The sequence below is a fragment of the Uloborus diversus genome, chromosome 7 (assembly GCF_026930045.1).
Source record: "Uloborus diversus isolate 005 chromosome 7, Udiv.v.3.1, whole genome shotgun sequence".
Classification (NCBI taxonomy): Eukaryota; Metazoa; Arthropoda; class Arachnida; order Araneae; family Uloboridae; genus Uloborus; species Uloborus diversus.
Window position 1 is genome coordinate 133115918 of NC_072737.1, and position 25317 is coordinate 133141234.

At 32.8% G+C, this 25317-nt stretch overlaps 2 protein-coding genes across 2 annotated transcripts; both read right to left on the reverse strand.

Annotated features, from left to right (window-relative positions):
• Nucleotides 1-8723: 8723 nt before the first annotated feature.
• On the reverse strand, nt 8724-9401 carry LOC129226890 (tigger transposable element-derived protein 6-like). Its single transcript, XM_054861519.1, has one exon. The coding sequence runs from the start codon at nt 9399-9401 to the stop codon at nt 8724-8726; it is 678 nt and encodes a 225-aa protein (XP_054717494.1).
• Nucleotides 9402-9586: 185 nt separating this feature from the next.
• LOC129226100 (tigger transposable element-derived protein 6-like) lies at nt 9587-10316 on the reverse strand. The gene is given in 2 exon segments (XM_054860696.1): nt 9587-9796; nt 9798-10316. Coding segments are annotated over 2 exon segments (600 nt in total). The 3' UTR covers nt 9587-9715.
• Nucleotides 10317-25317: the final 15001 nt, after the last annotated feature.

Consider the following 25317-nt stretch of genomic DNA (forward strand, 5'->3'; position numbering starts at 1 on the left):
TCTAGCTTTATTTATTTATTTATTTCATTTTATTTTTCCAATTCGCTCCTCATGGGAAGAGAGAAAAAACCTCTAAACAGAGATTGAAATATTAATTCCCTTTAATAAAATTTTCGCGTTGTATTTTATTGCAAACCTAAGATGCATACAACATTAGAAATTCAATTTGAAAATCAAATTTTCCAATAGTTGCAGTTGTTTTAGTTTGTTTTTCCAATTGTTACAATAATAAAAGGAAAAGGATTAATTTGTTCCCCTTTATTGTTTGACAAATAAATGTTGATCAAAGCGTGTGCTTTCAATTTTTGAAAACTGTAACTTGAGAGAAAAAACAAAGCTTTTTTGCTAAGTCAAAAACCCTTTTTTGAGCGAGGGCGGTCAGTCCCGATTGACAACCCCCTGGTGGGTGAGACCCTGAGTTAGTTTCAGTGTATATGAAAAATACAAAGTACTTTAATTAATAGTAATAATTAAAATTAGTAACTACTTTGTAATATATATACTTTAATTCTGATAAATTTCCTCAATAAATGTTCAGTTATATTTCATCTATTAAATTTCAACGACAATAGGGCACTTTATTGCGGGGAGAGGCCGGGTACATGTACGTCTGGAGCAAATTTTATAAAAATGTGGCGGTATACAACTTTGTACGAATGGTTTTTACTATACCATTATTTCTTCTTCGCTCAATTTTTATATTTCAATTTTATTGGCTGCTTTAGAATTAACCTTTGTATGAAGATTTGAAGATTAACTGAAATTATTGAGTGTTGTAACACCGAAACCATCTATTTATTTTATTTCATACTTTTTAGTGAGAATTAAATTCATATGGTCTTTTGATATCCCACCAACATTTATTAGAATTTATGGAACATCCTCAGAAGTTTCATCCCTTGTTACGACGGCCCCAACTTGCTCAAGGTATACACTCCTTTTAATATTTTATAACCGAGATCGAAGTAAAAAATACATTACTATTTTTATTTGAAACTGATAACTTAGAAAATGTCAGGTGACAAAACCGTTTGATGACAGTTGCTATAAGTTAAAGAAAGTTAAAAAAACAAGCTAACTAGGGGATGGCGTCAGTAGTTATTACAGAAAGTTTGATAAACAATCAAGCCATCTGGTTGCCAATGAGTTTTGTTTTAATTAGTAGTTCTTTATGTATGTAATCGAACCAATTGGTAGTCAGGTTTTTAAAAAATGCTAGAAGAGTCAGTGAAAATTAAAGAAAAATAGAAGCACGGAGTCGGAGTCGGCATGTTTACTAACGACTCCGACTCTTCGACTCCAGCTCCGACTTCACAGCCCTGGTCTTGCCTCCGAAAAATTTTGAGAGCATATTTGACTTGAGCACAACATTTATTGCTTGAAAGACATTGGTCAAGACGTTTTGACTTAGAGTATAGAAAAGTGAAACATGCTTCCATTATGATCTCAATCAGTAAGATATCATTTCCCAAAAATACTAAAATATCAAAAATCCAAACACACTCCCATGAAGTTTTAATAAGTTTTCCTTTATGCTCAGCAAACAATGAGAGTTATTTTTTGTTCAATTTTGTTAAAACACGAAATTCCATATTCTAGCGTTATGTACTGTATGTTATGCATATACATATTATCTAACCTTTTTTTTCAGTAAGTGGTGACTAAGGGGTTAACTATTTTCTTAAATGATATTTTCTTAGTTATTTTTGAAAATCTGAACTGTTGGAAAATCCGAACTACCTATAAAGCAGTGAGAAGCAAAAGGGATGTAAGCGGCGAAATTAAAAATTTGGAGATAAACCAGTACTCATGGTAGGTGAACCTCTCCTCTATCTTGGGGCAAAAGATGGTACTACTAGCCCTGGCAGTTGCTGCTATATAGCATGGTTTAGAAAAAAAATCAATTAAAGCCTCCCTGAGATATTATCTTTAAACACGTTTTACTCAAAACTTGAAAATGTCCACTTACATCCCTTTGCTTCATACTGCCTACTATAGTCCCAACTTGATCGGATTTTCGACGTTCTATATTAAGTTCATCACAATTGAACTGATGACTACGACAATGGTATTAGCAAATAGTTCCTTTTGTGGACAATAACAGTCTTCTCCGTCTACACCTGTTTAAAGCACGTAGGCAAAAAGGTAGCTTGTTTTTCGTCAGCTGATATTCAAGTGGGAGTGTCAGGGTCATTGCAACGTAAATGAGGTACTTTCACCAACGCAGCTAGCAAGAAAATTGTAAATGTCATTTTATAAGTCGAGCAGATCAGAGTACACTCGATTAAAAATTGTTCCGAAAAAAATCCCTGAATAAAAAGTAAAAAATAACACCTAAAAATTTATTTTTACGGATAAATGGGTGTCATCAACCCAAAAGTGAAAATAATAGTTTTGGTTTTACATTAACCCAAGGGAATTTCAATTTAGTCATCATGTTAGAGCAGGGGCGCTCGGAAGTAAATTTTTTGGGAAGGCGAAAACTCTCAGTTTGCCAAATGGAACTCCAAATGTTGCCGAATCATCACACAAAATTTGCCGAGTGATGATAATTGTGCCGGATTGTCTGACAAAATTTGCCGAATAAGGAAATTTTTGGAAGGTCACTGACCTTCCATGATATCACATTGGGGAACCCCTGGGTAGAAAATTGACTCAGATAGAAAGAACAAATTGCCGCTGTTAATTAGAGAGCGAAAGTGGTGTAGGTCAATAAAAAACAAGATTTTGAGTAATTGAACAGTTTTGTAACTATTTTTGCATAAAACATTACTGCAGTTCCGTTCACTATTACTGTGTATCGGTAAATGGTTGAACCTAGACTTACACTACCTCTGAATGAAGTACATTGAGGTTTAAACTAATTTATGGTTCTGTAAATAAAATACGAGTGACCAGAGGTGACGATATGGGCTTGGCAAAAGATGAAAAAAATTAAAAAAGAAAAAAAAAAGAGGAAAAATGTACAAAATTGTGTTAGGACTAGTTTTGAGAGCAGGTAAGAGGTAATCGATGTAAATCTACAACGTAACTCAAATGTTTTCTTAAGATTTTGCTGAATAATGTATACAATAACTTTACCACAGAAACACTTAGACATGAAAAAAATAGACTTATATTATGTACCCTAAAGTATTTTGAGAAATCACAAACATTTGGTAATAATTTCTTCATACAAGTAGCTTATTTAAGTAAAACAATTGATTTACTAACATCTAAACAATGAATTCATAAAATAAACGTTATTGCTTGATCTAATTCTTATGAAAGTTTTGACATTTCTGCTTTTTTTTATAAATAATTTCTAGTTTTGGTTCCTAAATTGTAAAATAAAAAATATAGACCATAAAAAGGGGGCGGTTTCCCCCCCCCCCCGAATCGCCGCAACTGCAAGTTACTGAAACTACAGTTGAAGATCAAATTGCAAAATTTGGGAAATCTAGTAATTGATGTGAAAAAACCAATACATGCTCTAATCAACTGCAATGGAAGTCCAACAGGGTGGCGACAGAAACTGGGAAAAAAAGTTCCCTGACTTTTCCCTGATTTCCCTGATTAAGTTCACCAAATTTCCCTGATTTACGTTACCAATGATAATGGTTTCCTTTCTTTGCCTCCTGAAAAGCATTGCATATTAAATAAAATGCAGTGTTTGGAACAGTTTAAGCTGTTAATTAAAAATATATTTTGAAGAGATGCTCCTTTTTTTTTTAGTAAAAATAGTATAGTCAATTATCGACAGAGAAATACTGTAGGAAATCTAAAACAAATACCTTACTTCCTGGAACCAGTTAACATAAGAATTCTAAGAAATTATTAAAACCACTCTTAAAGACATATCTAATCATGATAAAACTAAAAAATTTAAATGGAAATAATCTTGAACTGAATCTTCAAGCAGTATAATAGGGAAGTTTTCGATTTTTCAATTTTATTTTTATATGATAGAGTAACATGTATGAACATCATAGGTGAAAAAATTTTTGCGATACGATAAGTAGTTTTTTTTAATTAATTTTTAAAGTTCAAGCGCTTGTGACGTCAAATGGCATAGGAAGTGACGTCATGCGCTCTTCCGATAGGGGAGAAGCCTAAGGTCCTGCATTCGACTTCGAAGACGAAACGTAAAAGGCTTATCTCCTCGCATTTAACTCCTCGCGTTTCTGGAACATTAAACCTCTCATCCTCTCGGAAATATTCGAATGTCATCATTGATGTTACACGAGGAAGATTATTTAGATTGTGCTTTAACGAATCCGGTCTCCATAGTGTGTTCAAAAGGATAATTGAATTTCTAAAAAATAAAAATATCAGCGCGCTCAAAATGTCCCTAGCGAAAACAAGGGATCTTCGGCGGAAGGCTGCCCATTCGCGCCCGTGACGTAGGCTCGTGACGTTTCAGAAGAGCGCACTTTTGCGCGTGGATTTTTAAAAAACCATTAAAAATCACGCACGGTGTTTTAAAATTCGGCGATGGTGAATTTTTTAGTTTTGAGGGTCAATTAATAATATCCCATAGCCAAAATATGAACATTTAATAGGTTGTAACTTCCCTATTGTTGCTGCAAGAATAACAAGTGATAGTCAAAGTATAGAAGTAATGCAGTTTAACCTACGTAAATGATACTGCCGTGTGCAGGTAAACGACAGTATTTGCGGAAATTAGTTTTCGAGATATTTGAAGAAATGTGTGGTGGATTCAGTACTAACAATAGGAAAAATGTTGGAATTAGACGTTTTTTTTTTTTTCGCGCCTCTTTTTCAGCGGAAACCAAATAAGCGAGTATGTACAATAATGTACAACAAATAACAAGAAAAAATGTGCAGTTACTGCCCTTTACTTGCACACGGCAGAATAGACAGATTTATGTAAAACAAATTGAAATTTTTCAACAACCAGCCATATTGAGCTATTCTCTAATCAAGAACTTAGGTTTTAATAAATGCATACAGCATTTTAACTATTAAAAAATAATAAAAATATTTACTTATGTACACAACTCAATTTCAAAATCTTAGATTACTTTAGTAACAAACAGCATTGAAATTCAAAAACAATTATTAATTTTAAAATGTATATGTATATGGTTTTAAAGTAAAAGAGTTTTAAAGTCTGAAAAGAAACCCTTCGTGTAATCTGAAGTGACAGCGAATAATACCATGGCAAAAAACAAATTTGATTTTCAGTCAAAATTCAATTTCAGCAATTGAATTAAAAACGCCAAATGATAACTTTTAAGATTTTTTCAACATTAATTTAAAAAACAAAGATTTTTACTTTAAATCGTGATAACAGTATGCTAATTACTTCAAGACAATAAGCAAAGGTAAGGGAGCAACGTCATTAATGACGGCTTCCTCTTTGCCTGTAGGGTTGTTTATTTTACGTAGCTTGGAATGCGTGGAAGAAAAATTCAAGCAAGGTAAAATAAACAACTTTACAGGCACAGAAGTAATCTTTGGAAGCTCATCCTAAGATTGAATAATTTGACCTTGAGGAAAAACGATGCATAAATATGCGGCACTGTAATCTCACCTCAGTAATTTTACTTTTTTAAAATAAATAATTGGTGGAAAACTCGTAGGGAAAGAAAGTACTTCATTTTGCAAGAAAATTTTTTTTTTTCTTCTTTGATCAATTTTTCCTGAATTTTTGTTATTTTTTTAAAATTCCCTGATATTTTCCTGATTTTTCCCTGAGTGATAAAGTTCCCTGACTTTTCCCTAATCTCCCTGATTTCCCTGATCTATCGCCACCCTGAATTATCCGATTAAATTGGGACCAAACAATCAGAAATTCGGATAATGGGATTTATTTTCAGAGAAAAAAGGGTCGTCTTTCATTGATTAGTGTTAGTTTGTTGAAACTGAGAGAAAGAAAATATTTTTTGTAGATAGAAAAACTTTTAATCAATTAAATGAAAAACGCTTTTAAAAGTTAAGCATACTCAGAAGTGCTGTATATTAGTTTAGTATGTACGTTCAGTGCTTTAAATGAAAGTCATTGCTTGATGAATATCTCGGTCAAAGTAAAAATTTGATTAGCTTTGCGGAGAGAAAAGATCGTATACAGAATCATTATTTTCCGGATATCAGTGCGTTTATAATTTCTTTCCGAGCGTATTATTTTTAGGTAAGTAATGTGAGTTTTCTTCTTTTTCTGTGCAATTAATAGCAAATTACTCTTAAGTAGTTCTTTCTACGCATAACCTAAAAGACTCAATTGAATTTTCTATTCAGTTTGCCTCTTTGGGGCACTGTGTGACACTGTACTGACAAATTACTGACAAATTATTGACAAACATAGAGGATAATAAACATGATGTTAGCTATTTACGTAGAAGTGGCGAAGTTGATAATCATTTCGACTTTCCTATTGAACCTGATATGGCGGTGGTAACGCTATAGGACATTAAAATTGTGCTTCCTCTTGTAAATGCTATAGCAAGAAAGACCAAATGTCTATACGTTCTCAAAGAATATTATACAAAAATTTAATATTTGTTATATATATATAGAAATGTTTACTTTTCTCTTAGTGTTAGTTTTTCTATTATTTTTATGATGTAACATTGTGTCCCTTACCCTGTAACAGAGTATCGCAGATACAGGGCTAAGTGTTATTTTCGATCGGCTGATTTAGTTTAAGTACAATTTACATTAAGTAAGGTAATGCACCAGTAGTGGCCACAGTTAAGCATATTTTGTGTCTTTTTTAAACTATGGGTCTACAATATTAATTCCAATTTTTTAGCTCAATGAGCGTATTCTAGCCCAACTATTTCTGAATCGTCCCACTTTCTAAAAATGCCAGAATTTCAATTTTTTCAATTTTTTATCCATTTTTTCCCAAACTTCAAATTTGATCCAATAGTGGCCACTCCAAAACCTGAGATTTTTAGTAGTGGCCACGTGCATGAGTCAGTAGTGGCCATCTGACATCCTTTCCTTAGAATTTGCATTACTCACTTTAAATTCAAATAACTGATGGATAAAATTGATTCAATATGATAGTTACAGTAAGTACCAATATAATTAATGACATTTTTATTGTACATTTCTTTCTTCAAAGTAGATACGTACTTGGGATAAAATAAAGAGTTTTTAGTAGAAAATTTGTATTTGTATTTTTTGTACGCTAATGTAAAAAAAAAACAGTAAAAGAAAATGAATGTACTTTTTAAGTATTCTGCATATGAACTTTGGTAAGTATGAACTGAATAATTATTACCATTACGAAATCATCTTTACTAATAAAAAAGCTGAAAGTCTGTCTGTCTGTATATCTGGATCTCTGTCTGTCTGGATGTCTGTGACGTGCATAGCGCCTAGACCGTTCGGCCGATTTTCATGAAATTTGGCATAAAGTTAGTTTGTAGCATGGGGGTGTGCACCTCGAAGCGATTTTTCGAAAATTCGATTTTGTTCTTTCTCTATTCAATTTTAAGAACATTTTCCCGAGTAAAATTATCATAAAATGGACGAGCAAATTATCAAGTTATCATATCGTGGAACCGTAACATGGGCAAGCCCATTGGCGAGAAAGTTACCATACATTATTTGTAAATACATAGGCGGATCAATGGATATACGAAATTGGCAGCATAAGTTTTCAATACTACTAAAGGCAGGGTGTCCATGCACTTAGTGAGTCATGGATTTCGGCTATGTTCAAAAATGGTCATGGAAAGTCATGATTTTCGGCAAAAAGTGCTCAAAAATCATGGGAATTGGCAATTGGTCATGGATTTCGAGTTCAAGAACATGCATATTTATCGGATTCTACACATTAGCTTAAACTTACGCATCTTGGCCATTTTTTACGCTATTACGTGTTAATCCCAATTTTTCACACATTTCTAAATCCGATTGCATCCGCTTCTTTAATGCTTGCTCATTTTTCTTTTCCTTGTGATTTTACCTTTTGGACATTTATAATTATGTATTTAGTATTATTTTTAACCCTCCTTATATGTCTTATTGTGTAGTTGAGGACTTTTAGACTTCTAATACTGCCGATTGCATTCGATGCAAAAATTTTAAGTCATCCGTGCTGATTCAAGAGACTCATAAAAAGTATCATTAATTCTCAGCTATGTCTTAAGTTAATGAAGATTTTAGAAAATAAAATTGGTCTGAAGAATTGATTACGGACGTTATGTACATCGATAAAATACAGAAATCAGAGAATTTTCTAAGGTAAAATTTTTAAAAAAAGGTAAAATTTTTAAAAAGTCCGTAAATGTTACAGATTTCACAAATTCGGATATTTTACAACATTTGTAACCTATCATAAAACTTTGGCGGTAAATATCTGGTATTGTCCGGTAAATTATTTTTTAAATACTTTAATATTTTATTTTTTTCTGATTATTTATGATATTTATTGTAAACATAATTTTAGTAACTACTAAATTATTGCTAGTCACAGATAATTTAGAAAATTACTACAGTAAAACCTCGCTATAACGATATTTTGGGGACCAAAGAAATATATTGTTGTAGAGGGATATATTGTTATATCGAGGGCCTATATATTTTGATAATACAATAGTTTTTTTTTTATTTAAATGTTATAGTATATGCATTACCTAGGTGTAAATGTTTTTATATATAGTATATTTGTAATACATTTATTGGCAAGGTGTTAATTATGATTAAATATTACTATCAATTGAAATAAATTCCGAAAATAAGCTCGTAAACATACCTCAAATCCGTTTTTATTGAAAAAAATCCAATATTTTTGTTTGTTTGGCCGCTTTTTTGACTGTTAAGTCAACCAACAAGGTATACATTGAGTCCAAAGCACGAAAATGATCCTCATTTGTGGATGGAAGACTTGAAAAAAATGTCCGCAGAGATTTGACTGATTGAAGTGCTTCCTGGGTCGACAATAAGGATTGTGATGGACTCGTATTATCATCATCATCATCTTCTTCTTCCTCCTCATCGTCTTCTTCTCCACTACGTTCCATCTCACCAGTAATTTCAGAGAGAATTTCTTCATCAGTAACTCCTGCGAAAACAGTAAGATCGTCATCCGCTGTCAAATAATCATCCACGTTCACTCCATATTTTTTGCCCGTTTTTTCCTCGAGTTGGGACACAGATGTTTGGAGATTCAAAACTATTTCCTCAACATATAAAATATCACAGTCTGAGGAATTTTCATCACAATCAGATAACATTTTATCTTCTAAGACACCTAAATCGGCCTTTTTCCAACAATTCAGAATGGTTTTCTCTGTTACTGCCCACCAACTTCCAGCAATAAAGTCACATGCGTCCTTAACATTTACAGCTTTAAAAGGGTCTTCCACTTTATTTTCAATCTCCAGAAGTATCGATTCTACCAAACGTTTCCTATAGTATCCTTTAAAACATTTAATTATGCCCATGTCGAGTGGCTGCAATATGGAAGTGCAGTTGGCCGGAAAAAAAACAATTTAAACGCATTGTAGTTTTGGAATTGAGGTGTGAGCGGAGCAATTATCAATCAACAATGCAATTTTTTTCTTCCTCTTCTTCATTTCCTTATCTAACTTCAGCAACCATTCAGAAAAGAATTTAGACGTCATCCAAGCCTTTTTATTGGCTTTATATTCCACAGGAAGACTTCTCACATTCTTGAAGCACCTTGGCTTCAAAGATTTGCCGATAACAAGAGGTTGAATTTTATGTGTTCCTGTACTATTGGCACACAGAAGAACAGTCAATCTTTGTTTTGATTTCTTCCCGCCGTGACACTTTTCACCCTTAAACGCCAATGTTCTATCAGGGAGGAGTTGAAAAAACAGCCCAGCTTCATCAGCGTTATAAATGTCTTCTGGTGCATACTTTTGAAGAATTTCTTTCATCTTCTCTTGTCTCCAGGCCTTTGCCTCATTCATCGGAGCAGATTTTTTCTCTCCGTGAATTTCCTGGAAAGTGATTCCGTGGCGATCCCGAAAACGCATTAGCCAACCATTGCTAGCTTTAAAAGTTTCGTTCCCTAGCATTGCTGCATATTTCCGTGCTTGTGCACATAACAAGGGTCCATTTATTGGGATATTTGTTGCCCTCATCTCTTGAAACCACTTCAGGACGGCAGCATCAATCTTTTCATTAGTCGCGACTTTTAGTCGTTTTCGCTTGGGATTAACTGAATTTGATCTCACAGCATCTTCAATATGTTTCCTCTTCTTGAGGACCGTTGCAACTGTAGATTGAGATAATCCATATTTCTTAGCTGCATCAACCTGCTTCATTCCATCATCAATATCGATGATGACGTTGAGTTTATCTTGAAATGAAATTTGCTTTCTCCCTGCCATCTTAGGGAAAAATACACTAGTGAATAAAATCAAATCTTCCGTTTTCGTCGATCATGTGACAGTGATGACGTAATCAGATGGGAATGTTACACCTTTTCGGATCATCTTCATTTGCCACTCACTCAAAAAAAAAAAAAAAAAATTGAACATTTTCTGTTTTTTTATTTGGCAAGCATTTTTAGATGTTTAGTTCCCCTCTCCATGTGCATGTTTTCTTTTCCCAAAAAAGAAAAAAAAAACACTGTGGTTTAAACAAAATAAAAGAACAATCTCAGGGGGGGGGGAGGAAGGATGGTTTCAGCTCTTTATTCCTTTGGTCTAGACGCCTTTTTATACAAGGGCGCCTTTTCTTTTTGTTCATATGTGTTGCAAAAGAAATTTATACGATTGTACTGCTTTTTTATTTATTTTGGAAGGTGCATTTTTGTTTTGGCTTGTGAAAATAAACTATCTCCAGCGCGACGCCATTTTGGAAACGCATTGTTTATAATGTAGCGCGAAACTTAGAGCTAACCATTTTTAAAGAAAAAATAAAGTTTTAAGTTTTTTTTTTTGAAAATAGGAGGGGTTACTTTCAGGATTTTACTGTACTTGAAAACCAAATTATCGTAATAAAGAGGGGTTGAAAACTTAAAAAAACATCGCTTTACAGGGGTTTATTGCTGTAGAGAATATCGCAATATTGAGAGGAGGATAACATTAATTCCTATGCGAGTTCACCGGGACCACGAAATATTATCGTTGTAGAGGGATTTATCGTTGTATCGGATAGCGTTGTAGCGAGGTTTTACTGTATAAGTAGCATGCTCCTATTTTTATTCGGTAAGCTTTGAAGTTTTATCCGGTAAACTGATAATTTCCCCCCTTCCCAAAAATTTGAATTTTGGGCGTCCCTGACTATTAGCAGTCATAAATAAATATGAATCAATAGATTATAAATTGCAAAACACGTACTTACTGACATGATTTACAGACTTCCAAGAGAAAAATTGTTCCATAAACAAGTGTTATAACTAAGAATTTTATATATCACGGCTTTTACTAATTTTACTGTGTGTGACTTACTTCTAATAAGTGTTTTACCTTAAGAAAATCTGTATTTTCAAGAAATGATTGCTTAAATCTAATAAGAAATTAAAAATTATCTGCTTTGCTTAGAAAAGGGATTACTTCGATTAAGCATTATGCCCTTCCCCCTTCATTTTTTTACCTGCTCAGCAAGCAGGTTGCAATCTCTCTCTGCTCTCTCGGTTCTAGTAGAATTTTTGTCCTCTATATGTACTAGCACCAAATTCCTGTTTTTTTTTTTTTTTTTTTACCAACAAGCTATTTGATAATCCCCCCCCCCCCCGATATGCGCCCCTAGGCCAGGGCGTATGGATCTAGGGGATGGCCTGTTGAGTAATCCGGACCTGTCCATAGAAGAGGTAAACGCATTAGCAGTCGCCACAGTGAAGCATATTTTTCTGACTTTTTTAAACTGTAGGCCTACAATATCAATTACCATATTTGAAACTTAATGAGCATATTCTAAACCTTCTCTTCTTTAATCGTCTTATTTTTTAAAGTGCCAGAATGTCAATTTGTTTAGTTTTTTTCAAACCTCAAATTTGATTCATCAGTGGCCATTGCACTATGTACATGAGTCAGTAGTGGCCATATTGCTATTTTGAAGTGGCCACCGGGTAGCCACTACTAGATCACACAATAATATTAAGTCAGAAATGAGACAGGTTTTTATGTTAAGAGATTACATCCTATTAAAAGGAAAATTGAGTTGATTTATGAAAAACCTTCCTGATTCAGTAGTGGCCACTCGGTGGCCACTTTTAAATTTCCCAACTTTTTTAGTACAGTAGTGGCCGGGTAAACTGTCAGCCAAAAAAGCAACTATTTCGAGTTGAAAACGTTCCGAACATGATCTTTTACATTTCATAACATGGTTACAACTCTAAAAATATTATTTTGAGCATTGTTCTATTCATAATACAGCAAAATGTTTTTATACCTTGTTATGGAGAAGCGTTAGAAGACAGCTGAAAAAACATGAACAATCCAGACGACCATACTAAATAATTTATAACAATTTTCCATGATGCTCTACCTACTTCTCCTTGAACTGCCTAATACACTATAGTCTGAGGTCTACCTCCTGCAAGTTTGAATCCACTGGAACCCCTAGAATCCTTATTTTTAAAGTATAAACCTTAAAGTGGCCACTACTGGTGCCTTTACCTTAATTGCTGATAATGTCCATGCTTAAATAATTTTAATTTAAAAGAGATTGCTATAGTTTACCTCCATGCGGAAAATAAGCTTATTGAAAAAATATTTTCGACGATACATTCCAGTTTTCTTTTCTTTTTTTTTTTTTTCTTTTTTTTTTTTTTTGTAATAGTTTGGAGAAAAGTTTTTTTGGTTTCTCACAAATTTCAATGAAATATTGAAATTGGAAGTCAGACCACTGGTAAAAACAAATGCTTTGTTTTTAGAGAAAACTAAATAAACGGGTTTTGCAAAAGAACTGAAATAAATTAGCAAATGCAAAAAAAATAAAAAATAAAATAAAAAAAAAAAAACGAAAAAAAACTTTTTTTTTTTTTCTTAATGCTGTTATCTACCTGCCCTGGGCAGTATTTAGAAATCGAGGAAACATTCATTTATCATTCAACTCTGAAATCTTGCTATTATGACCACATAAAAAACACTATTTTAATCTCAAGTCAGCAATGTTCTTGAACGGAAAACACCTTCTTCATCAGCTTACACATCTAGAAAGAAGGAAAAATTATTTTCACGAGGCTACTGTAAAAAAAATTTAAAACGAAGTACACACTAAAGTAAGATGTTTCGCTAATCCAGATACGCATCGAAGCTTTCATCAGAATCTTGTAGAAAATCAGTTTATAACAAATGCTTAAACAACATCGATTGAGGGAAGAAACATGACTAACAAGCAGTGGTTTTTCTAGCCTGATGCAAATGGATGAAAATAAGTGTAAGAATAATAAAACATATTGAAAGCATTTAACCGAGGAAAAAATACGAATTCTAAAGCAGAAAAACGCTGATGTTGTTGAAACATTGTTTGTCAAAAGGAATCAAAAGTGTTATTTTTCAATTTTAAAGACAAAACATCAAAAATAGTTCTGCAGTGGAAACGAAAATAAAATCGAAAATAAAGAAGGCACGAAGATGTATATATTTCATTTTTTAAAATTTATTATTATTATTATTATTATTTTGAAATAAAACGTGATAAAAAAAGTACAATGTCATTTAAATTTACGTCTGCATTTTAACTAACATTGATGTAATTAACTCAAATCGATAGTAATTTTTTATAGCCTTAAAAAGCAAGATTACATGTGGCATGCAATTTTACGCCTTTTTAAACCAGCTAGATTGCTGTTTCAAAATGTCATTCAAAAAAGCAAAAAAAAAAAAAAATTAATTTCCGCTAACAGACTAGATTTCAACTTTCACTTTGGATATATAAAGGTCATTAAGCCATTGAGAGAGCTTCATCAAATGATTTACAAACTGCTATTAACGATTCTGTTTAGTACAATTAATTAAAATGCGTCCTGAAGCTTGACACATTTTTACAAATAAAAAGTATTGTTGACTTATTTGGTACTAGTGATACCCGCACGGCTTTGCCCGTAATAAAAAATTAAAAGGTCTTTTGTTTCGCCTGTCTATTTACAAATAATGTGTGGTGAATTTTCTCGCCAATTGGCTTGTGCCCATGTTACGGTTCCACGTCATGATAATTTCGTAATTTACTCGTCCATCTTATGATAATTTTGTTCTTAAAATTGGTATAGAAAAATAACCACATCGAATAATAATAATAATAATAATAATAATAATAATAATAAAAAGTATCTATACAATTTTTTAATCAAATCATATTTAATAAAAAAAAAATATTTTTTGTTGAGTCAAAAATTAATAATTTAAAGAGCGTGTTGTAAGATGCATGAAGCAACCATATGCATAGTTCATAACATAAAGGAAATGATCCGGATTTTCTTTAAGAATTAAGACAAAAGCATTAGGAAGCTTTTTCTTTTTCGTAGAAGAGAGTTTTAGGAAGGTTGCAGTATACACATTTGTTAATTTCTGTTATGTTTTTGTCCCTCAAAAAATAAATATGTAACATAAAAAACATAACAAAAGTAGCTGCAAGGCAAGTGGTGGTTAGAGAGGAAAGAGGGATTTTTTTACTCATGCTTTTCGCAAAGCCATTCAAAAGTCCTGGAAATTATTCATGATCATAATTTCTAGTGTCATGTGAATATCAGCTATTAGGGTTATTCTTTAATATTTCAATCTGTTTCACGCAACCTCTGAACTAATACTTGTTTTGTTTTTACTCTGTACGCTTTCGTACTACATGGTACAATAATGTTAGCATAAAATAACATTTATTTATTCTTAACAAATGAATTCATCCTAGTTTTTTGTTGAAGGTACACTTGAAAAAATTATTTCAGATAATATTTTCTTCACCGATTAATCGGAAAAATTTTGCCGATTATAAACAACCGGCAAAGTGGCCGATTATGGCCGATTAATCGGCGCATCCCTAGTGGTCACTCTCAAAACTTATTGCATTTCTTAAATCGTGTGAGATTTACCAATCTGTAGCTTTATATTGATTGCATCTGAATCCTCATTATCATTTAAGCAACGTTTCGAAAGATAGTTAGTAGACGACCAAAGAACGAAAGTAAACGAGTTTAACAAAACGTTCCAACTAAATGCATGTAAGACAATGTTAGCATAAAACAAAACAAAAGTTTGTGGTATGGATAAGTATGCATGCAAATGTAATGAATACTTGAGCAGTCAGAACAATGTGACGACTGTTCCGCTGCTGTTGGCCTGAATTTCAAAACAGAATCGCTAATTCCACATTCATTTGGCTGATTGAATACCATTAATGTTAAAGGTATCAGACATCCCCTTGTGCAACGCAGAAGCGCCATTTATTGAAGAACAAAGGGAATCCATCGCAAGTGTTACAGGTGCTCTTTGAATTGTCGCATTCTCATAGATAGCAAAACTTGGAGACTTTGACACAGTTTTACAATGCTCTTCATTGGAAAGTTTGTAAACAAAAGGACAGAAAGAAAAGTCGGAACCCAAAGTGAAAGTGACCGATCACATCATTGATGTAAGTCTAGAAAAAGAACTTCGATGTCTCCCTACACCTGACCCAGATACCGTCCTTTCAGTCGTGGTCTATTTGGAACGTCTGGAAAAGTACCAAAGCTCAACGTCGTGGTCTTTCATGCGTGCGAACACGTGAATCTCACAGTGAAAGTATTAGAGGAAATGCATTTTTTTTTCTAACTGTAATTGTAACTACTCTTCGGAATGACCTTTGTAGCTTTGACCCTCACTGCGTAGGTCCACAACCTTACTTTTCGCGCATCCTGAAGGGTTGAAGATTAGAGAGGCGTGGATAAATTTTTTCCTTGTTGTTTCGCTTCCGTGATTCCCTTCATTTAAACCTCAGGTTATATTATTTGCTACAATATAACACAGTATTTTTTAACAGTGTTCCGGGCTGTTAATGTGTCACGTAAACAAAATGTTAAGTGAAAACTAGCACAGGTTAAAGTGAAATTGTACCGTGGGCAGGTAACTGGCAGTACCTGCAGAAATGAGGTTTTCAAATATTTGAAGAAACGCATTTCAGATTCTATACTAACTGTGGAAATTAGACGATTTTTGCACGTTTTCCCCAGCGGAAACCAAATAAGCAAGCCTGTACCATAAAGCTAACATACAAAGATGACGAAAATGCATTTAAAAAATGAAAAATTTGTAGTTACTGCTTTTTACCTGCCCACGGCAGATCATCACTATAGAATAAATACAGCAGTAACGTAACTCTAAAAATCGATGCGTTTCTGACATAGATTTGACAAATTATGCTCCATTTTCTCGTATCATTGTAATTACATCACTATAGAATTTCCATCCAGAACTAAATGAACCTACTTTATCGTATATCAAGTATCAACCTCGACTTTCTAGAATCTAACTAATATTCGCTTAACAAGCTAAGACTGCAAAATGTGTCTAACATAACTTTTTGTCATTTAAAGCCATGAATTCTAAAAACAAAATATGTATCTCTCATCTGATGAAATAGATACGTAAAACATAAACAAACGAACAAATAAAATAGCAGCACCTTTTCAACAATGCAGCAAATTTATCTTTTTACATAAAAAGTTCTTTGTTTTCAAAAAAAAAAGAAAGAAACAACGGAAAAGGAAATCAAAACAAGTACATTTTATGTATAAAACCCCCGTTTGTAGCTCTTTTGAGTAAAAAAAAGCGCCTCGGGTTTCACTTTTCACCCTTGCAACAATTCAAATAAATAAATAAATAAATAATATTAATTAAATAAATAAATATCAAAAAGTAAATGAATAAATAATAAAAGATTCTTTTCAGTCAATAATTTTCTTCAATGATAACTCGTCTGCACATTTCTTTCTTTCTGTTAAAACATAATACACTCTAAATTTTCTTTTCCTTTCCGTTGCCAAAAATGAAGAAAATGAATTAAAACTTTAAACTGAAAATATAAACAAATCTTCTCAACAATCAATATTCAACATTAAAACCAGGGCTACTCATTCGGAGTTGAACTGATTTTGAGGTTAAAAAAAAAAAAGCCGGAGTAAGGAGTCGAAGGCTTTAAAATTCTAAGAGTTGAAGTTGGTCATTTTCCTTCCGAGTCTGCATTTCTGCCAAGCCTGTGGAGTCGGAGTTGGACTCATTTTAGAGTACATGGGTAGGAGTAGCAAACCCAAGGACTCGAGGACTCGTAGTTGGGAATTGGTCATTTTAACATTTTGATTCCGTCATACTTATCTGCGATTGCGTCAATGTTCAATCTACGAGATATGGTATTTCGATTTTTAGCCTGCTTTCCGTAAAATTAAGAGAAAGAAGTAGAAAAAGCTCGAAAAAAGGATTAATGCATCTTAAAGATATCACTAAAAACAAAACAAAAGAGTCAAAAATAATTAAAATACAAATAAATATCGAATAATAAAAAAATTGAAAGTAAAATTTTGAGATGTTGAAAATGTGTGTCTGTCGGGTTTCCTGTTTCACGGTCTGCTCCCCCCCCCACAATTAACTCTTTAGTGAATTGTCCGATTCGAAAAAAAAATGTTTTGTATGAAAGATAGCGAGGACACTTTATTCCTAAATTTCATTTTTTGATTTGACCTTTTTTTTGCTCAATTTTGAACAGTTCAAAAAACTTAAAATTAATTAAAGCCTACAGGGAAGTTTAAGGCAAATATAAATCCCAAAATTGAAGGCGAATTTGGTTTCAAAAACATCTTGTGGGAAAAAGCTCTAGATGAAGAACATGTAAAGAAAAGATTTTTTCTATTAAACAATATTTTGTTCAATTTTGAACCGTTCAAAGAAACTGTACTGTAGCACCTACGAGGAAATTTAGGGCAGATAGAAATCCCGAAGAGAAAGGAAAATTTTCTTCGAACATTGTTATTTACAAAAACCTACGATTATTATTTGAAGAAAATTTTTCGTTTGAGAGGACATTTTATTATTTATTTATTTATTTTTAAAGTATACTTTTTTTTAAATTTTTGGCGAGGCGCTTTGTTTCTCCCCCCCCCCCCCAAAAAAACAAAGCGATTTAAAAAAAAATAAAAGGTATTTATTTTTATTTGCTTTTTACTTCTCGTACTTTTTTTTTAACGATAAAATTTAACGGGAAATCAATATATACTAGTTGCATCGTTTAAAAGGGGCTGCTACTTTATTTCTTTGCTTATTTTATTTTTTACGTATCTATTTCATCAGGAGACAAGTATACTACGTTTTTAGAAATCAACTTTAAAAGCTAAAAAAGTATGTTTGACAGATTTGCACAGTTAGCTAAGTGAGAATATTGACTAGATGCTAGAATGTCAATGTTAGTGTACGGAAAAGTGGGTTTGTTTAGTTCTGGACAGAGTTTCTTATTATTAATAACTTGTTTTTATCGATTTCTTGAAACTGAAAATTGAAGACATTATCGAAATTCTCTCATTTTTCTTTCTTTCTTTTTCTTTTTTTGTGCAGAATTTTACAAATTATGAAACAGTTAACAATTGTGTGTGTTTATACGCATATACTTGGAAAAGAAATATTTTCCATGACAAATGAGGCAAAAACGACACGAATTCCTTTCTTTTAGTACAGTATTCTTCGCAACTTAACGGGCACCAAATGCAACAATGAAAACCACAAACGTTAATCAGAGACTTGATCGAAAGTTAACTTTTCTAAGAAGAACAATAAAGAATCATCTCGGTGTACTTAGCCGTAAAACAGATGTTATCACAGTATTTAAGAGAGAATATGTGCTGGATATCACGCAACAAATGTGATAAAACATCTTGTAGGAGGAAGATTACAAGTGTATATACGTTGTATTTGATCACTTCGGAGATGCGATGAATTGAACGAAATTCAAGATTAGCTTTAAAGGGGTCTTGGACACAAAAATCGTCAAATTTTGCATTTTGTTTTCTTTTTTCCATCATTTAAAAAACTTTTCCGTTTTGTTCTGCTTAAAAGGACGTTTAAATCTTGTCTCTATCTTAATTAGAACGAAAGATATAACTATTTTTATTGCATGCATTTAATTAATATTTAACTTTAAAACTTCAAACGCGGTTTTCTCCATGATGCAATTTTTCCCGACTTTTAGTATTCAAACTCTTATAAGTCAAGAACTGATAAAGATAAAGTAATGAAATTTGGAGTATATCTTCATCAAACCGTTTACTTTAATTTTTCTTTGGCAACTTAAAAAAAAAAAAAACGTTTACAGCAAAAAATATGATTTTTTTAAAGGTATCTTTGAATTTTTCGAAACTTTTTTTGAAATATTTTTTATTTTTTATTGAATTATTCTTTTTCAAATCGCCGAGTAAAAATTAAAGCTTAGATATTGTTAGATAATGTTTTGAAAATAATTTGAAAATTGATCAAGAATATTTTGAGTTTTAGCAATTTAAAGCAACTAATTTTTTTAATTATTAAATTTAAGTACATTTTTTTCATATTTATAGTATGATTTTGCGTATTAAATAAATGATGAATCAGTGCAAGAAATAAAAATTAAAACTCTAAACTGTTTATTTATTTATTTATTTTTCAAAATGTGTTCCGAACCCCTTAAAGCTCATAATTGAGTGGAAGCTCATTTTAAAATTTTATCTTTCAGCAGCTAATTGTTCAAATGTTTGTGATTCAAAGGAAAGCTATGGAATCGCCTTTAAATTTAACTCGAACGAAAGTCAAAATTAGCTTTGAAGCTCATAATTGAGTTCAAGATAATTTTAATACTTATCTTTCAATAGCTAATTGGTCAAATGGTTGCGACTCAAAGGAAAGTTTTGGAATCGCCTTTAAATTTAACTTGAACGAAAGTCAAAATTAGCTTTAAAGCTCATAATTGAGTTCAAACTCATTTTAAATTTTTTTCTTTCAGTAACTAATGTGTGGTCAAATGATTGTGGCTCAAAGGAAAGTTTTGGAATCACCTTTGAATTTATATTGAACGAAAGTCAAGATTAGCTTTGAAACTCATTCTTGAGTTCAAGATCATTTTAAAATTTTATCTTTCAGTAGCTAATTGGTCAAATGATTGTGGTTCGAAGGAAAGTTTTGGAATCACCTTTAAAAGCATGGGTGTGAACTAGACGAATCATATTTTAATAAGCTAAATGCCTTGATTGAATGTTTGATAAAACGTTCAAACTCATTTTAAAATTATATTAAAGTTGAAATTTTCTTTATGAAGAAGATTTCTCTTAAGTTCCACAAGAGGTTTCTACGGATTTTTTAAATTAAATTCCTATCCTCCCCCCTTTTCCCCCTTCCTCTATTGTAACATTTTTAACTGGACAGGAAGGAAATTCCTTTGACATAATAAATTTTTTATACTTTTCCCTACAGTGTGCGCACAAATGTTTTAATCGTATAAAAAGTTTACTTCTTATTGTGACAGTAATCAGCAGTAATCAATATTTTAGAAAAAGCATATTTAAACTTCATATTTTTAATTAAAAATACAGCATGTTCTCCTTTAACGTTCTTTCCAGAGATTTTTTTCCCAAGCAAATTAGCCTGCTGGATAAGGATTTACAAATTGGATTCAGATTTACCGACATTTTCGAATATAAAGTTTTTTGATTGATTCAAAATGGGACAAAAAATTTTCAAATCAAGGAAATAAAACATAAATATGTGGAATTATGACAAAGTTGTAATTCCACATTTTTATGTTTTATTTCTTTGATTTGAAAATTTTTTGTTCCATTTTGAACAAAGTTATTTCGGAATAAACTTTTCAGTTTAAAAGGTCTTTTTCTGCAGAAGATCAAAATACTACTTTCATATAATTAAGTACTTGTTATTAATATTTATTGCGCAAGATTTTTTATTGACATCCCAGAGTACACTTCGTATCATGAACGTCACGTGCACGAACTGGGGTACATCGAAAGCCCGATCTTACCATTCAGATTCTGCAGTTTCATTTTTATTAGAGGTTATCAGTTCGAATACCCATAACGAAATGAAGTCAAATGTTCTCCCAATTGAACTTGAGATTACCTTCACACTTTTAGTTAAAATTAAGTTAGAAAACCAGCGTGAGTCTGCAAGCATGGGGAAGCTCATTTCAGAAGCAGAAGGCAAAAGTTTACGTAATAAGTTGTAAGTTAACGCCTCAAGCCGAGGCTAAAGCAGAAGTACGGTAAAAAGTTCTGTCATTCATGTTACCAGAACTTTTTACCATAAAGTTCATTGCCACTGTAAAATTTTACGGTAGACGAAAACCTGATCGCTGTAGCTAGTTGCGCTGAATAAGAAGGACGAGATGCGAGCAGAGGGATCTGAAACTGAGATCCTTCTATTCTCAGACAGGTTCTCTAACTCAACACCGATTAGGGCTCGACGACAGAGCGGAATAAAAAAATTGTTTGCTTCGCTCCATAAGCCACGTGGTGTACTGATTGGCGCTGCAGTCACTTGTTTCTTTAGGTAAAATTTACTGTAAAACTTTTCAGCGCTGTAAATAATTAATTTTACAGTAATATTTGGTCGTACAAATTTACTGTAAACGCTTCATTTTACAGTAATACTTGCCGCACATGAATTTTTTAGAAGTGTGCATCTGATTGTGCTTCTGTATAAATTCTGCTCCGGTTTAAGGCAGTAACTTGCAGTTTGTAACTTTTCAACGATATCTTTACGAGATATTAATCTCTCTTCATCCTTCCATTATTATTTTTAAACTTTGAAGAAAAAAAAGTAGGCTGACGAGCAATATGAATTTTAAACTATCATTAAACGAATGTTAATGTCTAATTTGACGAAACTTTATCATGACATCAACGCAACAGATACCATCACCTTTTTAGCGAAACGTGATTCCCTTACAACTACTGAATTAGAGTGCTTTGAACGGAGATTCAATGAAATATACGTGATTCACTTTCAGATGAACTAATTTTTGAGAAACTTTTTACCATGTTTTGCCACTTTCCTAATAATAATGTCTTCGTGAGGCTGCGCTCAAAACGCGATTGATGATCGAGAAAGCGATGGAACTTTAATCGTGAGACGTGAATGCGCTGATGGTGCATATTGTTCCTAAATGAGTATAAATCTATCTCACTTTGAATGGTGTATCATTTAAGAATCAGGAAAGTAAGGAAACAAAGGGTTAGATCGCTAACGATTGTTCCATGCGTGCTCCTGGCGTACCTCTTCCGTGATCTATGCCGTCATAAATTATATTTACTCTCACTTGGGCTCACGCATTTTTGTATCTTCATTGCTGGGACTGAATATGTTTATAAATGTGTTGGCAATTTTCAAAATTTGTTGAGTTTTTCCTCATACTTTTGTCCATTTTTGAGGCTTTTGTCTAATCTCATAATATATAGAGTTACTACAAATGATTCATTCATTTTAGAAACGCTATACAGGGCGCTGCAAAGTTAATGGTCCATACCACAAGGGGTGATAGACATTGCGAAATAAACAACTTTCTCCGTGCAATGTGGGAGTCACAGAAATGGGAATGCAATAAAGACCAAGAATAATGATATGAAGATAAAGCACCTTTATTTATAACTTTATAACTATATTTTTTAGTTGGACACAAGTACATCTTCCTCTAGCAGGTCTTGTTCTTGTTCTTTATTGCATTCCCCATTTCTATGAAACAAGCACCCTCACCCGACCCGCCGTTTGCTTTCCGACCCCACATTACATGGTTAAAGTTGTTTGTTTTGGCAAATTCCATTACCCCTTATAGTAAGGACCATTAACTCAGCTTTATTGTACAAGCTTGCTTACTTGGCTTCCGCTGAAAAAAAGGCGCGAAAAAAACGTCTAATTCCAAGATTTCCCTATGGTTAATAATGAATTCGGCACACATTTCTCCAAACATCTTGAAAACTCATTTCTGCAGATACTGCCGTTTACTTGCACACGGCAGTATTGTCTAAGTGATAATACGAGTATAATATTTTTTAAGGAGCAACAAGACAAGAAAGTGTTTTTGTGTGTGTGTGTGTGTGTGTGTGTGTGTTGCAAGTGTGCGAGGTGTTCATCTGCTTTGAAGTGCTTTGGGGGCACACTAATAGAATTGTTTATGTATCCCCGCCCCCTACCAAAAACGTTGATGCTTAGGAATTCACATTAGGAATTTTTCTTAGAATTTTAAAAGAATCCAAAGAGATCTAAATTCAAATTTTAAGTCACGAAAGTGCTCTTTTCTACACGTTGATGGGAAATTTCACACCATTTTTTTTTTCTTTTATTTTGACCTGATTGTTGAACATGCGTCCAAAATTATTTGTCTTTGGAACAAAATCGGATATTTTCAAATGCATTGATCTACAGAATTTTTTCAAATTTGTTGTGCTATTATGTAGTATTTTAAAGCATGTATATTGTACAGTTGAGCTCGCTTAATCGAATACCTAATTTGTCATGAAAAATAATTCTATTAAGCAGGATATTTCATCATTCGGGATAAAAATGACAGATTACAACGGCTTGGTAGGGGAAAGTGAGGTAAAACCGGGACCCTAAGGTTTTCAGGCTTCCAGAAATCACAGTTTTTAGCATTAAGGAACAAAATTTTGCAAAAGTATGCACTATTTATCTAATAATGCAATCACAGTCTCAAAACCATAAATGTTTTTGTTTTTCATTTTTTATTAATTTTTTTGCAAAAAAAGTCATTTTACCCGGTTTTGCCGCGCCCGCCAGTGGGGTAAAACCGGGTAGACATGTTATTACTATGGGGAAAATTTTTTTTTAAAGTTTCCATAAAATTCTAGTTTTATTTAGTGAAATATCTTAACTATTGTCATAATATACTAGAATAAGTATAAAAGGACACGTATTGATGAGTTGACAGTAAATTTAGTTGTCTTTACCTTTAATTTTTTGCTGTAATATAAGGCCTATTGACACTAGTCTCAAGTAAAATAGTTATCTTCCTCTTCGGCCCTAGAACAGCTTTCTTGGGCCCAACGACGATATTAGATGCATTGAATCCATTTCTCCCCACCCTTAGGGTCCGAATAAAGCTCATTGCAGTAAATGCAGGCAGTATTGTCATCCTCTTCACTGGACTCATTCCTCACTTGCTCCTTCGTTTTTTTTTTTTTTTTTTTTTTTGGACGCTTTATTTTATGTTTGTTCCTTTTTGGCATCATTATAATGTTGCCTTTTCTTTGATTCGTTTATCTTTCTTTCAGGTTTTTTTTTTCTTCCGTCCATCTTCGGTCTTCTTTCCATTATTTTTCTTTTTCTTTCGTTCGAATGTTGCCTGAAGATGAAACTGGTATGGGGAGCCCGTGAAAATGGGTTTTTCCTTTTCGCTTGTCCTCCATTGGCTGCGTCTTTCAGTGTATGTGGGTAGTACCCGGTTTTGCCCCGCACGTACAGCTTTCATAAAAAATGCCGTCATATGTCTTAACAGAACGCTACAGGCAATTAATTAGAATGATAATGAAGGTAATTAAATGTTGTACAAAGAGAGCTACATAACTTTACTGTTGCAGAAACAGGAACGTAGTACAATCAATTTAGCTTTGTTCAAACATTTTAAGCAAAAAACACTCAAACAGAATTTTTTCACAAAAACCAAAGAAGCGAGTCTATTGCGTTCTAATTTAATGGCTGCTGTTTTTTCATCAAGGTGAAAGGTAGTCCCTCTCTTTTCCACGCGATTGCAGTGCTTACAGGGGCTTGAAGGTGGTACCCGGTTTGCTCCCGACTTCCCGGTTTTACCCCACTTTCCCCTACATTGAAAATTTATTACTTTAATCGGGGTGATCTTTTAACCGATATTACATTAAGTGGGCTCGACGTAGATGGTGAACAGTTTTTAGTGGTGAAAGTTTACCTCTAATAGGATAGTGTTGTAAATATTGTATTATTTCTTATGCCAAAATTTTAACGCTGCTTAACTTTTCAAAACATTTGACAGTTCTTAACAAAGTAATGAATTTCTTGTGTCAAACAGGGCTGTGTTTCTGATGAATTTTAACATATAAATCAAAACTGTGTGAATTATTTAACAAAATTAAAAAGAATCATGTGACTAGAATCTGCCAAACTGATTAAACTACATTTACCTGGCAAGCAATAATAAACCACATTTCCTGGGGAGTATAATAAGCCTTCTTGATTGCTCATTAAATAAAATAAAATAAAACTTTTAAAAATATACTGCAATGAATCATTACTCGCCAACTCAAGTTTTCTCATTAAAGTGTTGAAACAACGATTTTAAAGTTTTTTTCTAAACAGTTCTTTCCTTTCGAACTTCTATGCTTTATAGTTGGGTATTTCATCTTTTCAAAAGTTATAATTTTACATTCATTTCAAATCACCTTTTCAAGGTTTTTTT

Bases quoted from the DNA above. Each gene is read 5' to 3' on its own strand.
- LOC129226890 (XM_054861519.1), bottom strand. From the start codon at position 9,401: ATGGGCATAATTAAATGTTTTAAAGGATACTATAGGAAACGTTTGGTA.